The following is a 15965-nucleotide window of genomic DNA, read 5'->3' on the forward strand; positions in this document are numbered from 1 at the left end:
TTGAAAGGGTCTTTGTGTGGTACATCATACAGGGAGTGCATGAACACAAGTCAGTATATCTTCCTTGGGTGACAGGTCCAAGATAGGGAGGTTCAGACACATGGGGGAAGGGTAGAGTGTCTCAAAGTTAACCTCTGTCAGAGGCGTTGTCCAAACTTTGTGCAAGTCTATTCCCTAAGATTTGATATCATGGTAACAGCCATGATTTCACATCTTCCATAGGTCAAAGGTCAATACTCTTACAAATGCAATGCTAACACTGCTTTGTAATGCACATGCATCTTTAATATATGGACTTATAGTATTACATGTCTAAAATATTTAGCAAAATACTTAGAATGAGAACATGTGGTAAATTTTATTTTTTCAGATTTCACAAAGCAAGTTCTTTTTAAAAGCAAGAATAATAGACACAGGTTAAAACTTAATAGATGTAGAGGTAATATAAACATAGTGCTCAAGAAAAATTGCTTTGTGATTGAAGTAAGCATAAGACTCAGAATAGGTAAAACAAAAAGAAATGCCATAATAAGTAAAATGCAAATATCACACAGTATACTCCTGACTGGTTCTCTCAGTGGTGCTCTGCTCTCACACTGGAGTACACACACTCCTGCTCTCCTCTTGTGTTACTGCTCTGTCTCTGTTTCACTTTTCTGGAGGAGAAATTTAGTGCTGTGTAGTTGACATCTGCACGTGCGTCCTAAAGATATGGAGACAAAATACACATTTAACCACTGAAATCTCAATCAGACACCATTATCTGTTATTTTTACTTTGTTCAGTCATAATTTTAAAATATCAGCACGTACCATATTTTCTGAACTCTCACAGTGTGGACTACTGACAGTATCAGGAGAATCTGTGAAATAGGATATGCCACACTATTACTATGTATGCTAGACTATAACAGAAAATAGTCCACATTTAGTGTATGGTACCTCTGCAGTATTTACAGAGCCTCCCTCTCTTCACACAGAGAATGATGATCACGAGCACACACACACACAACAAGACTGACAGAGCCACAGTCACTGGCAACAGCTGCAGCTCTGGGAGCTCATCTGAAACAATAGGTTACATTTTATAAATCTGGTAGAAGTCTCATTCATATATTTAGCACTCTGATTGGAGTTCTACTAAGTCAATCTGGAATTAAAATGGTTTTGAGGAAGAACGTTTAGTCAAATACTAATACTAGTATTTGAATACTATTGCTTCACAATTTCATCTGCCTGTGTATTTGAGGTAAACACCTAAGATGAGCTGAGACAAGATGTATTCCGAAAATCTTTGAAGTAAATTCATACTGTCTGTGTATTATAGTCAGTCAATTAAATGTTCACTTCAGAGCGACAATTGTAGACGTAAAATATGACTTTTAGAGCAAATATGACGTACCTATGTCCAGTGTAGTTCCTGTCCCAAACAGGATATGTCCACATGTGTGCACAGCGCAGTAGTATGTCCCAGCCTCAGAGGAGTGTTCTATAGTTTTGGACAGACTGTAGACACAGCTGTAGTTTGTAAAGTGGGACATGAGTCCAGTGTGAGGCTCCACAGATCCAGCTCTGAACCAGTGCACCTGCTGCTCTTGTGGACACTGGATTTGGCTCTTTTTGTTTTTGGGCTGAAGTGAGCACTGAAGAGACACTGAGCGTCCTGGGACCACTGAAGCAGAGGATGGACTCTGTGTCACATGATCACAGCTCTGTGAGTCTGCTCCATCTGTGCCTAAGACAAGAGCACACAGCGTCAACAGCTGCTCTTTACTATTCACTTAGTATTCTAATACTTTACCATTAACAACCAAGAAGGTGCCATTCACAAAGTTCTGTCCATATCCATCAATCAATATGCAATAGTAGATTGCTTCGTCCTCTTTTCTGATATTTTGTATTGTAAAAACGTGCTGATTATCTACAGTGTTGAATTTAAAACAATCCTGACCTGAAGGATCATTTACTTTAAGATCATCAAATACATATCCAATAAATTGCATCATGTGTCCTGGGGTTTGCTTGTACCAGTAGACTTGTTCATACTTAAAAGCACATGTAAAACTGACAGTGTCCCCAAGTTGGACCACCGTCACAGGTATTCGGTCCTCTGCACTTTGACCTGTTAAAAACACACTCATAAATCACCATGTATTTCATATACTATTATTACTGTAGTTTTACTTACAGAAGGTGCTCAAGAAGATGAAGGCAGTTAGTGGTCTAATCATGTTTCTTCTGATGTTCCAGACAGACTTACATGAGTATTTGATGTCTTCTCATCATAAAGCAAGCTTTGAAAAGCGGAAATCAAGGTGATTGGCTGAAGCTCAAATTTTCCACCCCAGACGCACTCTGTCACTTTTCTGGCGACATTCTAGTCTCCATAGAGATGTCACTGCTTTGCCCAAAAATGTTCCACAAAATGGCATAGACATATATTAGAATGGAAAAATCCATCACCATGAAGAATGCTCAGAGTATTAGAGCTCAGAGTATGTTTTTAACTTTTAATCTCAAAGCAGGTGGCACCACTTTTCTTTTTGAGGTTTTGAGGTATGGTATTTTTGAGCAATTGAATAAATGTGTGAGGCAAGATTCCTGACTAAAATACAACCTCAGCAGGAGACAAGCAGGTGGCGGACCCTCGACCAGAAAGGTTAGTGCACCTGCACCTTTAATGAACAAGTGTCTATCACAGTAAGAAATTAATCTGCCTTTATCAAAGAATATAATACAAAACATAAAATTTTAAGACTCTAATCTAAATCGAAGGACAGAAGAAAAAGATGAACTGATGGATAATGATGTGACTTACCAGGTTGGGATGAATCCTTTATCCTTTCCCATAAAATCTAAATTATATATATATATATATATATATATATATATATATATATATATATATATATATATATATATATATATATATATATATATATATATATATATATATATATATGTATATATATAAATTTGAAATATGTTTTTTGTGTGGAAGCCAAAGGCCAAGCACCCAAACGAAGCAAAACAAACATGGCAGCACCACCAGTAGTACTTCAGCCTATTTTAGAATCAATACTAACTATTTTATTTGTGAAAAATATGGAGAAAGTAAACACTTTGGCTATTTGTGAACAGGGAAAATGTCTGTGCTCTCAACTGGATGTGTCAAAAGTTAGATTTTCCTGCTTGTTACGCTGTTGCAAGGCTTTGACCAATCACTCGTCATGAATTGTCATTATTTGATCAAATAATCGTCATGATGCTCCACGCTTTCCATTCACTTTCAGCGAGGGTCATCCCCGATTGATAATGTATAGAACTATATTCAGAGTGACACAGAGTATTAATCTAGCATGAGCCAGGTAACTGTATCTGATTTTTATTTACTTAAAACTTGAAAGACAGAACTGGTTCATTTTACATGGTTTCCTTAGTTATCTTGAGCATCTGAGAATCATAATAACAGTGATGAGTTTTTGAGTGCTTTTCAGAACTCTCAGACACCAAAGCAGAGTTTGCCATTTGATAACGCTGACAACAACTAGCATGCTAATGTGCACTTCCTGATTATCTGCCAATAAAATGCCCTCTAACTAGAAGCAGAAAGCATGCAACTGGATTATTTTCACTTATACAATGTGTCTGTTCTGCGACAAGACACATTTTGCCAAAATACATGTAAAAAACATAAAGGACCTTTAAAGACAACAAAAAGACATCATGAATAGGGGTGGGTTCATATAAGTTTTTCTTCTTCCCACTCCTTTTTGAGAAATGTGCTTTTCTGTTGTTTACAATGTTTATGTAGTATATATGATTATTGTTACTCTCTTGGTACAAACTTGAAATAAAAATGAATCAATCAATCAAAACTGAGATGCATTTTGTGTTAAAACAATTGCCATGTGCACAAAGTATTGACTAAATTTTCCATGTCAAAACCGCAGTTTCCGCAATGTGCATCTGTCTAAAGAACAATAAGTCTAACCACACAGCAGCTTCACAGAGCAGTGGGTTTTGACTTTGTGACCACTGCATTCTAAAAACAGAATAGACTTAGAGTAGACCAGCTAAGGGGGAACACAGGGGGACAAAACAAATGATAAACATGTATCCGTTTTGCTAAATTATTGTCACATGGTTCTATATGAGCCTACCTGATTCAGGAAGTGTGACATACATTTTGTGTTTTCACGCCATTTTGATAGACAAGTCAAAAGTTTTCCATAGCAAAGCTGCAATCAATACCATTTTAAAGTTAGTTTATTGATTTTAAGATGCTAAATGAAATGACTTTTTACTACATATCCAAAATATTATAAATATATAAATTTCGGGAGTAGCCTACACACTTTAATATTATGTTAAAGAAAAATAGCATGCTAACTAGTGCAATAATCAGAACAAGAAAAACAAAAGGCCTCGATAACTAAAATCCACCTTTCACACAGTATATTCCTGCCTGGGCCCTGTGAGGATCAGTCCATCAGTGGTGCTCTGCTCTCACACTGGAGTACACACACTCCTGCTCTCCTCTTGTGTTACTGCTCTGTCTCTGATTCACTTTTCTGGAGGAGAAATTCAGCGCTGCATAGTTGACATCTGCATGTGTATCCTGCAAGTATGAAGACAAAACAAACATGTAACCACTGAAATCTCAATCATACACAGTTATCTGTTGTTTTTAATGTGCTCAAAATTTCAAAATGTTTCAGTATCAGCACATACCATATTTTCTGAACTCTCACAGTGTGAACTATTGACAGTATCAGGAGAATCTGTAAAATAGGATATGCCACACTATTACAGTTATGCATAGACAATAACAGAAAATAGTCCACATTTAGTATATAGTACCTCTGCAGTGTGCACAGAGCCTCCCTCTCTTCACACAGAGGACGATGATCACGAGCACACACACACACAACAGGACTGACAGAGCCACAGTTACTGGCAACAGCTGCAGCTCTGGGAGCTCATCTGACAATATATAGATACATTACAAATTAATCTGGTAGAAGCCTCATATATACTGTATGTGTAGTACACTGAGTGGAGTTCAGTACTATTTTCTAGCTGATTGGTTGATGTTTCACAAAAGTAGAGTAAATTGATCCCTCTGCGTATTTGAGGCAAATGCCTAAGATGGAGTGTGTCACGATGTATTCTAGTGAGTTTGTGAATTCACAAATATATTTTTAAGAAAACAACTGCAGTGTGCACTTTTCAGCTGTTGTGGTTTTCCTCTGCACCTGTCGTCTCATCAGTCCACCAAAAAACAAACTCACAAATATCATAAGAATTAATACTGCTGAGTTACAGGTGAACATATACTTGTGAGACTGTAAACACAGTAGTCCACAGACTTACAATAAGAACAATGATATTCTTTAGATGCTCAGAAAGTCATCATTTGTGCAGTCACTCAATCAAATGTTCACTTCAGAGGCTTCAATTTATTCACACAATTAAAATAGGATTTTAGAGAAAATATGACGTACCTATGTCCAGTGTAGTTCCTGTCCCAAACAGGATATGTCCACATGTGTGCACAGCGCAGTAGTATGTCCCAGCCTCAGAGGAGCGTCCTATAGTTTTGGACAGACTGTAGACACAGCTGTAGTTTGTAAAGTGATACATGAGTCCAGTGTGAAGCTCCACAGATCCAGCTCTGAACCAGTGCACCTGCTGCTCTTGTGGACACTGGATTTGGCTCTTGTTGTTTTTGGGCTGAAGTGAACACTGAAGAGACACTGAGCGTCCTGGGACCACTGAAGCTGAGGATGGACTCTGTGTCACATGAACACAGCTCTGTGAGTCTGCTCCATCTGTGACAAAGACAAGAGCACACAGTGTCAACAGCTGCTCTTTACTATTCACTTAGTATTCTAATACTTTACCATTAACAACCAAGAAGGTGGCGTTCATGAAGCTCAAAACAGCTACACCCCCTTTTTGACAATAGTAGATTGCTTCATCCTGTTTTCTGATATTTCTGATTTCAAAACATGTTTTTTATCCACTGTGGTGAAGGTAAAATGATTTTGATCTTTAAAGGAATCACCAACATCATTTTGTTCATAGTATACAGTTGCAATTTGTTGCATTGTATGTCCTGGAGTTTGCTTATACCAATAAACTTTATTCATACCATAAAGAGAATGTGAACATGTAAAAGTGACAGTGTCTCCAGGTTGGACCACTGTCATAGGTATTTGGTCCTCTGCACTTTGACCTATAAAAAACACACTCATAAATCATCATGTACTTCATATATTCTGTCAGTGTAGTTTTACTTACACAAGGTGCTCAGGAAGATGAAGGCAGTTAGTGGTCCAGTCATGTTTCTTCTGATGACAGACAGACAGACATGACACTTCAGATATATGAGTATACAAGAGTATCTGAAGTGTCCTCACCTTAAAGGGAGCTTTGAAAAGCGGAAATTGTAGCGATTGGCTGAAATACATATTTACCACACCCTACGCATAATGAAGGTCTGTAAGGTGGGTACGTAAAGTCTCCATAGAACTTAAAGTTACAGGTTTTTATGATCCTCTAATTATTTATTTATTTATTTATTTATTAGTTTTGCAGAAATCAAGGAGCAAAGAAAGATTGACAAATATGTTGAAAATTACATGAAATAGAGAGTTCTAAAGGGGTTTTCAATTTGGGTGAATATGAGCCTCCCCTTAGAATAGGTAAAGATAGCCAAATCTAATTTTTATCAAATTTCAAAATTCAATAAAAAAGCAGTGTTCTACCCCAAGACTGCAGAGTAGGGTGTTCGCAAAGTGCGATCGGGCGATGGCTACTCCTAACTCCGTGAGGCACTGAGCTCTGCACCGGTCCTTTCGCCTATGGTCACCGGACAGTCTACGTAGGAACACCTTAGGTCTGGACACTCAGTCCTGGTTCAGTTCTGGTTCAGTCCTGATTTTGTCCTGGTTTAGTACAAGTTCAGTCCTGGTTTAGTCCTCCTGGTTCAGTTCTTAGATCAGTCCCGGTTTAGCCCACCTGTGTCGCACCTCCCCTGTTGCTCTTTGGCGCCTCCCTGGGGAGGTGCATCTCTCCTATTGAAAACCGCTGTTCTAAAACATATTGATGGCATCATACCAGGGAGAATTTTATCCAAAAGTTGGACACATTCGGGAGCGTGCCTATGTTCCCAAGGCCCTATGTTCCCACTTTTACTTTATCATCAATTTGCATCAGATTTTATCCCCATTTCTCCCAATTTGGTCATCAAATACACCCAACCTATCATCCAGCAGCAGTTGACTACAGATGTAATGTAGAGGTCATGGTGCAAAGGATCCTAGGTTGAAATGACTCTGAATCATCCCTTTAAATGCGGTATAAAAATGAAAATGATTTTAATTAGATTTTTATTTTGAGAAAAATTTTAGAAATAAGAAATATCTTAGAAATGAGGGAACATAGAGCTGTAGAGACATAGGGCTGTCCCCACACACTCAATTTATATGCAAGAAACAAATTTCTTTTGATATGCTACTGATATATTATTTCAATAAAATAAGTTGGGGTTTTTTGTTTGTTTTTTTTGGGGGTCAAATAATAATATCTATGTACGTTAGAGGAGTTTTATATAAGAGGATTAAGGGAGTGTGACGTTACCACAGCGTTGGGCTCCATTCGAATTAAGACATTTCAGGCTACGGGTTATAGAGGCTAATTTGGAGTCAAGATATATTATATTTGGAAATCTGTGCATGTGCATCATAGCAACCAAAGAGTTATCTGGGAGTGAAACTGTTCAAAGTACATTCCCCAGCCCACCTCCAACGGTGGTTTGGCAGGTTACAGGCAAAATGCTGTCAATCAAACCTGTTGTTAAAGCTAGAACGAGTGACTTCAGAATAAACGGGCACTTGGTTGGTCTGTTGTTAATGTTCATATCTTTATTTACAGACAGAATAATGAAATAAAAACAATAGGATCATGTAAAGTGGGTCAAATTTTAAGGCCAGAATGACAAGCCTGACAGCAGCAGATACAGAGAGAGGGTCGGTGTATTTTCAACAGAAAGTTCATGTTGCCAAATGACGCCCATGCTCACTTCAAGTATGGAATGTGGAGGCTTTGCTGTGACATTATGCTGGGGGTGTTCTACGTGTGTCTCTGTGGTGGAATGTTCAGCAGTTACCATGGTGACACAATGCACACGTTATCAAACACTGTCAAAAAAAGTATAAAAACACAGAGGAAGTGAGAGCTTCAGGGAATTTTTTCAATTTTTTTCATTTTTTCAGTGTCCACAACAGGTGCTCAGACAGTGAAGACCAAACTTGTAGTGTAAAAACCTACTGTAATAAAGTAAAAAAGCTGTCAAAAAAGTCCAAGGCACAAGCCAACGACACACATGAGATCTTCCTCATGGCAAATACTGACACACCACAGACTGAGGGGCATAGGGTCATAAAAGTTTTAAGATTTAAATTTATATCTTAAAAAAAAAAAAAAAAAAAAAAAAAACTGCCAAATTGGATTTTTTTTTTTTTTATGTCAAAATCTTATACAATATAATGATCATGATTGTGTTTAGTAAAATGAGTAAAATGAAAAGTATAACCTAGGCACTTTTAAGGCATTCTTCTAAAGCAGATAGTGTAAGAAATATAAAACAAATAAATTAACAGATGCACACAAAAAGAAATGCACACTCATTTTTCATTGATGGTAACTGACATTTGTGCTTTTAGAAACCCTAATCTTTCAGAGATTATAGTTGCTGTTAGAGAATAGAAATCAGAGAAGTTGAAAACCAAGAACAGTATTAAGGACCGTGATAATTATTGTTTATTTCATGCTTATTACTTTAAAATTACTTTTAAAAAAAGGGACTTATTACCTAAAATGTTTTTTTTTTTCAAGATGTGTTCTGAATGATAGAACATGGCATGAACATTAGATAAAGAATAATGCAAAAAAAAAAAAAAAAACATTAAAAAATCCAGCTTCATATTGCATATGCATGAATTCTTGGGTACAACATGTTTGTTGGGACTGGACATTCTTTACTGTAAACTTCCCTGGTAAATTACATATGACCACTCTAGAAATCCTAATCTGTTTAAAAATGCTTTGAATGTGTAGAAATAGTTTAGAAAAAAACATATAATACATAACTATTCTTTATTTTAATTCAGCAACTGCAATATTAAAAATATATAACAAACAAAACCATATCTACAGGCGTGAAGATACTCTTCTTTCACAATAAAGGTGAAATTTCATGTGTAGCCTCTGGTGGCTGAGTACAAACAGTCCGGTGGAGATCCATTTTTCATGTTTGATCTCTTCACTTTTCTCAGAGGAAACTCCAGAGCGACATAGTTCACACCTGTTTCTCTGTCCTCCTGTGAAAAGTACACAGACTTTGTTACTGCATAACAAGCTGTTTGTCTTAGTGTCTTTTGATGATAGGTGTATTTGGCTGGTTGATAGCCAAACAAATTATGAGTTACTTTAAACAGGTTTATCTGCAAAGAGATTCAGGGTTATATCTTATTGTATTTTTAGGATAGTTTATCACCTTTGCAACTATGGTAAGTGTTTTCAGTACAGAATTTAAACAAAAATGATACTCCAGTTCTTACAAATGTCACAACCCTTTCACAAGCCAAATTAAGTGTAGTGTACTACAGTCCCTGACAAAAGTCTTGTTGCTTATCCATTTTGTAGAAACAAAAGCTTATAAACTGACTTTAAATTAATCGATTGGTTTTAGAAATGTCTCATATGAAAGCTAAAACGCTCCCAAATTATGCTCAATAAACTAAAATAAATTTGCTTCACTGAAAAAAGATTGATCATTTAATGAACACAGAAAGGTCAGATTTTGGCAAGACAAAAGTTTTGTCACCTACAGAAAATTGAACAAAGTATTTACTTCAAATACAAAAATATGTTGCATAACGTCAGTGAATTAAGTAGTGGTGCTGTGAGATCCATATTTAATATCTTGTATGACTTCCATGAGCTTGAAGGACTACATCCATGCGGTTCGACAATGATTCATGCAATTTGTTGATGAAGTCATCAGGAATAGCAAAGAAAGCGTCTTACATGCCTCCCAGAGTTCATCAAGATTCTTTGGTTTTGTCTTCCATGCTTCCTCTTTCATTCTACGCCAGACATGCTCAATGATGTTCATGTCTGGTGACTGGACTGGCCAGTCCTGGAGCACCTTGCTCTTCTTCACCTTGAGAAACTTTGATGTCGAGATAGAAGTATGCGATGGAGCACCATCCTGTTCCCAAATTTGACCCCTTTTATGGTTGGGAATGTAAGAGGTAGCTAATACTTCTTGATATTTTAGGCTATTGATATTTGCCTTCCACCCTGCAAATGTCTCGCACACCCTCATACTGGATGGAACCCCAGACCAGGATTTTTCCGCCACTAAACTTAACTGTTTTCTGGGTGAATCTTGGATCCATGCAGGCTCCAGTAGGTCTCCTGCAATATTTGTGGCGACTGTGATGTAATTCAACTGAGGATTCATCTGAGAAATCCACCTTCTGCCACTTTTCCAGTGTCCATCCTTTTAGCAGGCTGTGGGCCTTGGCAAATGCCACATGGTTTTTTAATTGCCTTTTGTTCAGTGCTGGTTTCTGTGCACTGATTCGATGGAGGCCATTTCGAGACAGAATTCTACAAACTGTTCTGGTTGACACAGGGACTTGAGGTGACCAGGCCTGGTGGAGTCTGCAGCAGTGGAAAAGGGGCTGGCCGTGGATTTTCGAATCAACAAACGGTCCTCCCAAGCAGTTGTCTTGCGGGGTCTGCTGGACCTGGGCTTGTCAAAAACATCTCCAGTCATTTCAGATCTTTTTCTTATTCTTTGTACTTGACGCTGAGACACATTGAAGGTGTCAGCCACCTCAGCAGTGGATCTGGTCTTCAGCCTCTTGATAATTAACGCTTTGGTCTCAGGGTGGACCTTAGGCATGTTGTCAGAGGTCAAGTTGCAGTTGATGTGAAGGTCTAGTGTGCTGGGGTTCTTTTTATACACACCCACTAACTGACTGATCAGTTACTGATCACAGGTGAGGTTGTAATCTAGGATTGGGTGCATCATATGACAAGGTGACAAGACTTTTGTCTTGCCAAAATCTGACCTTTCTGTGTTCATTAAATGATCAATCTTTTTTCAGTGAAGCAAATTTTTTTTTGTATATTGAACATAATTTGGGAGGGTTTTAGCTTTCATATGAGACATTTCTAAAACCAATCGATTAATTTAAAGTCAAGTTATAAGCTTTTGTTTCTACAAAATGGATAAGCGACAAGACTTTTGTCAGGGACTGTATGTCTGTACTGTATCATTTTATTACTACATAGGAATATTCTTACATGGCCAGTCAGAACCACATATTTTGACAAAACTTTAAAAGGACAAGTGGATCTGGGGCCGTATCCTATCTCCTTGATTTCAGAGGGTGTGAATGACAGATTAACACACTGCAACATGCATCTTAGTCCTAGTTGCTATCATGTGACTCAGTCATGCGACTGGTTGCCAATCTATTTAAAAGCAGAATGTTATGATTTTCACCTCATTGTTGGATTGATCTGCCATAACAGTGTCCAAAAGTTCAAAAGAGTTGGACGTAGTTATCACACCTGTTTAAAAAAAGTGGTCAGCATGAAATTATGTCATATATATGTCAGTCATATCATTCAACAGTCAGTATTGCTTAGAGTTACACTGTACATAGAGTCCTGCTTCAAATTTTAAGACCTAAATAAACAGGAAGAAGTTGAGAGCAAGATGCCTTAATGTGGGTCAAAAAACAGAACAGAACAGCCTGCAGTAGTCCAAAGTTATTCTGAGATTTCTAATTATTCACTGCTATTAATTTATAATTTTCAGAACTTGGCCAGAACTGTCACTGACCGCAAGAGCTGTTTATACAATGTTTGTATACAAAATTTGCTCAGGTACATGGAAAACATCCAATACAGGGCCTATAATAGTTTTAAATTACCTATTTTTTAATGTTCCTTGGTCTTAAAATTTTGAGCAGGACTGTACATACCTTTGCGACGATGAGCAGCTTTACGATATAAGCAGAACATCACAGCATTGATGACAGCCGAGCAGAGCAGCAGGACCCCGAAGGAAACAAAAACTGGGTGAAAATCTGTAAGGATATGAACATTAGAATCAGTCAGTTTCAGGAATTTCAAGATAAAATATATGCCTAATTTAAAGGTCCCATATTACACAAAATTTAGCTTTCAGTCATGTTACATGTGTTTACCTCAACAAAACCACAAATTGTGTTTTCTTTCATTTACACATGTTTGAGTAATCCTTTATTATTAGTCTGTCTATACATCTTCAAAGCTCAAAATACTCTGAGGTTCATTTGGTCTTCCGATAATTTATGGCATTAGGTTCTTTTTTCAGACCAAGAGTTTGTTTTCATACCTGACCCGACACGTCACAGCAACATCACGTGACCACTCTGAGGAAGACTGTGAGTGAGCAGTCGAAACCGTCAGGTATGAAAACAAACTCTTGGTCTGAAAAAAGAACCTAATAACATAACTCAAAATGCTCTGTCCCACCTTGTAATGTCATGTAATGGTAGTTTTCAAGTTAGCAGCTACCTTTTACCTTAGATGATTTCTGAGTTGAAATCATCTAAATTATTCTAGTGGAGATGTATGGAGTTTAAAAATACAGTAAAGCAATTCCTGTAGTGCCACATGACATCACAAGGTGGGACAGAGAGTTCAGCCTAAATGTGCAGGGTTTGTGTGTTAAACGTGTGAATGAAAAGAAGCACAATTCCAAGTACGTTTTTGATGAGATAACTACATTATAACATACATCAGAAAATACCACAATATGAGCTCAAAGTAGCAAAGTGGCAGAGCTCATGTTCTGGGTTAGCAATGTTTATGTTATTTCACCTACAACTCACTGAAACCAGATTACGGAGCCGAGAAGAATGGTTCATTTGATAAATAAGAAGCATTTCAATAACACAAATGCATTAAATTTAGTTAGATGAAAAAATATGCTACGTTAAAAGTAAAACATATAAGCTAGTGAGCAGTGCAGCGAGACAAAAGGGTTAGCTAACATAAACAGACAGTGGATCGAAGTTTAGTTGTGGCATAACATTAAAGCAACACCGTGCTACTTTCTGGGGGTGGCGGGTCACCTCCATAATGCCAAAGAAATAGTGAGTTGCCCACATAAGAACATTTTCCATGAGGTTTTTGTCATACCGTGGAATATTAGGGCTAAATAAACAATATTTCCATAGAGGCAAGCAGGAGAAGGTTTGTGGAGATGCAAGCATGATCATAGCAAGCACTTTTTTTTTTTTCAGTGTAATACAGCATGCATTTTCTGGGGAAGAAAAGTTACATGGTGAGGCTTTAATCAGAAATTGATTCTAATGGAAGTGTACGAAGCACTGGAAATCCTAAAAATATGCCTAAAATAAATAAATATATTAAAAAATATACACTAGAAACAAGTAAAAGTATAAGATTTCAATCAAAAGCTAAGCTAATAGCTGATAATACAACATTTTTACAAATAAAATAAATGTTTGGCTTCAATCATCACTCTTATTAGGTGACTGCAGATGTCTTTATTATTTAAATTAAAAGGTCAGGTATTACAAGATCAAATCAAAGTAAAAAATAAAGTGAGTAAACGTTGTATGGGTGGTGTAACTTTAATCATGGTTTGCAACATTCACCAATTAAACCTGTAGAGCAGAGGGCCACAGACTGCAGGAAAGGCACAACAAAGAGCAGAGTTCAAACAGAAACTCTCAACCATTGAACCATAAACATATTCTGTATTCTTGTGTTTCCTCCGGCCTTGATTAAAGACATTGTTTTCCAGGGGTTAGACCTCTGTGGCTCTGATGGGCTTTTTACAGTGCCCAAAAATACAATAAAATAAGTACAGATCACAACTGAGAGGTAAGACTGTGTGTGCCGTTTTATCATGGTTGAAAATCATAGTATTTTTGATTTGGATTAAAGATCCCATATTACTCTGCTTTCTGATCTGTTATAATGGAGTTGCACCCTGCACATTTAGGCTGAGTTCTTCTCTTAAAGAGAAAGCACTCTGTAATGTCATGGGGTAATACAGGAAGTGCTCCACTCTGTTTTTAAACTCCACCTCGATTAGAATCATTTGGATCATTTAAGTCCTGGAATTGCCAATCTCTACTGAACTGAAGATAAAAGGAGCTGTTAACTTGAACATTACTACTACATGACATCAAAAAGTGGAACAGAGCATTTTGAGCTTTGGAGATCCAGACAGACTAATAAAAAAGGGTTATCCAAACTTGTGAATCAAACAAAACACAACTCCATGTATGTTTTGGGGGGGTAACAACATTACAATGTGGCTTTTCGTCAGCCTTGTAGTTCTGATTGGTTGTGTTTGGATTGTCCACCCCAGTTTCCCCTCATCATCTTACCTTAACCTTACATAGATTTAAACACCCACTTCTTCCTTCTGTGGTGTTAAAATTAGGTGTTGCAGCTTTAAATTAATGTATTGTTTGAATTTGACTTACATGTGTTTATCTCCACTTTGGTCCCTGGTCCAAACAGGACATGTCCACAGATGGCCACAGCGCAGTAGTATGTCCCAGTCTGATTGACGTCCTGTATAGTTGTGGAAAGACTGTAGACACATGTCCTCTGGCTCTGCTCCTCAGTCTGCTCTTCATACGTGTAGATGAAGCTGGCTGCAGATTCTTCTGGTCCAGATTTGAACCAGTGCACATTGCGTTTAGAAGGACACTCAAGTGGAGAGTAGTTCTTGGACACAAGAGAACAGCTGAGATGCACGGGACCTTCTAGAGGAGCTGAAGCCCGTGGGATTTGTTCCACATAGAAAGTGTGGTGCCCTTGGTCTGTAAATCATTAAAATGGAATTGTTAAAAAAAGAACAGAAAGAACATGTAACTGAAGATCTGAATTTCAAAAACTTACCAAGAATAATCAAAAGAGTAGTGTTAACAAAACTCATTTTGTATGATGATCCTGCTTGGCAAACATAAGTGGCTGCATCTTCTCCTCTCACATTATAAATTGTGAAGGTATACACATTTTCCTTTGCTTCTTTAATTTGATTTATTCCAAATCTTGCATTGTTGAAGTTTTCTTTAAATGTTGTTTTCTCATAAGATCCCTCTGCAATGGTTTGGACTGGTGATTCCAAACTCATTTTGTAGAAATAAAGCAATCCGGCTTCAGTCCTGTCTACAGAACAGGACATAGTGAACGTATCTCCAAGGTTGAGCATGGTCCGAGTAATCTGGTCATCTCCATTGGTCTGACTGAGAGCTGAAAAAACAACACCAGCAGTTAAATAACTTCCCTTGAGAATCAAAAAAGTTACCATGCACAAAATTTATAAACATTTAAAAACATCCAAAATGACAAAAATAAACATAAAACTAGACTAGTATATCACAAAACTTACTTAAAGTGCTCAGAAGGAACAAAGGACCCAGTCTGTGTATCATTGTGGCACATCACTCTGTTGCACAACTGACGTCTTCCCACCCAAATGGAAGAATAAGTCACAAGGTCAAAATACTAAAAATCCTTGTGATTGGCTGTGCAATGATATACACTTCCTGTTAGTAAGTGATCTTTTTAAATGACCCAGAAACATGTACATATGTCATTTGAATATGTATTTTTACCTGCTGTATTGATAGCAAGATTACTGTACATATTTAAACTGCAGAAGATTTTGGTTAAATGTGTTTGGTCAAAAGGGCTGATCAAGACTTAGACTTAAAAAAACTGTATTGATCCACTCGGGAAAATGATTTGATCTATGTTATAATGTTGTTTCCTCATCATACACATACCTGGAGTTGTGTTTTGTTTCATCTTTAAGACACAAATCCTGCATATTTAATTCTC

General features: G+C 37.3%; 2 protein-coding genes, 1 long non-coding RNA gene and 1 pseudogene across 3 annotated transcripts; all 4 read right to left on the reverse strand.

Annotated features, from left to right (window-relative positions):
* Positions 1 to 471: 471 nt before the first annotated feature.
* Positions 472 to 2014, reverse strand: LOC129410614 (uncharacterized). The gene is made up of 5 exons (XM_055159115.1): positions 1801 to 2014; positions 1402 to 1734; positions 942 to 1064; positions 813 to 862; positions 472 to 703 (listed from the first exon to the last, which is right to left on the reverse strand). Exons 1-5 carry the CDS (start codon positions 2003 to 2005, stop codon positions 575 to 577), a joined length of 840 nt encoding a protein of 279 aa, XP_055015090.1. The 5' UTR covers positions 2006 to 2014; the 3' UTR covers positions 472 to 574.
* Positions 2015 to 4505: 2491 nt separating this feature from the next.
* Positions 4506 to 4950, reverse strand: LOC110158916 (uncharacterized). The gene is made up of 3 exons (XR_002318710.2): positions 4863 to 4950; positions 4734 to 4783; positions 4506 to 4620 (listed from the first exon to the last, which is right to left on the reverse strand). It is a non-coding gene; the product is annotated as an uncharacterized LOC110158916 (long non-coding RNA).
* A 371-nt stretch (positions 4951 to 5321) lies between these two features.
* On the reverse strand, positions 5322 to 6348 carry LOC110159064 (uncharacterized; annotated as a pseudogene).
* A 2498-nt stretch (positions 6349 to 8846) lies between these two features.
* Positions 8847 to 15601, reverse strand: LOC110159063 (uncharacterized). The gene is made up of 6 exons (XM_055159113.1): positions 15514 to 15601; positions 15021 to 15374; positions 14600 to 14941; positions 12074 to 12178; positions 11590 to 11657; positions 8847 to 9388 (listed from the first exon to the last, which is right to left on the reverse strand). Exons 1-6 carry the CDS (start codon positions 15554 to 15556, stop codon positions 9263 to 9265), a joined length of 1038 nt encoding a protein of 345 aa, XP_055015088.1. The 5' UTR covers positions 15557 to 15601; the 3' UTR covers positions 8847 to 9262.
* Positions 15602 to 15965: the final 364 nt, after the last annotated feature.

The sequence above is a fragment of the Boleophthalmus pectinirostris genome, unplaced genomic scaffold (assembly GCF_026225935.1).
Source record: "Boleophthalmus pectinirostris isolate CB_2022bp ecotype Guang Dong unplaced genomic scaffold, ASM2622593v1 HiC_scaffold_23, whole genome shotgun sequence".
Lineage (NCBI taxonomy): Eukaryota > Metazoa > Chordata > Actinopteri > Gobiiformes > Gobiidae > Boleophthalmus > Boleophthalmus pectinirostris.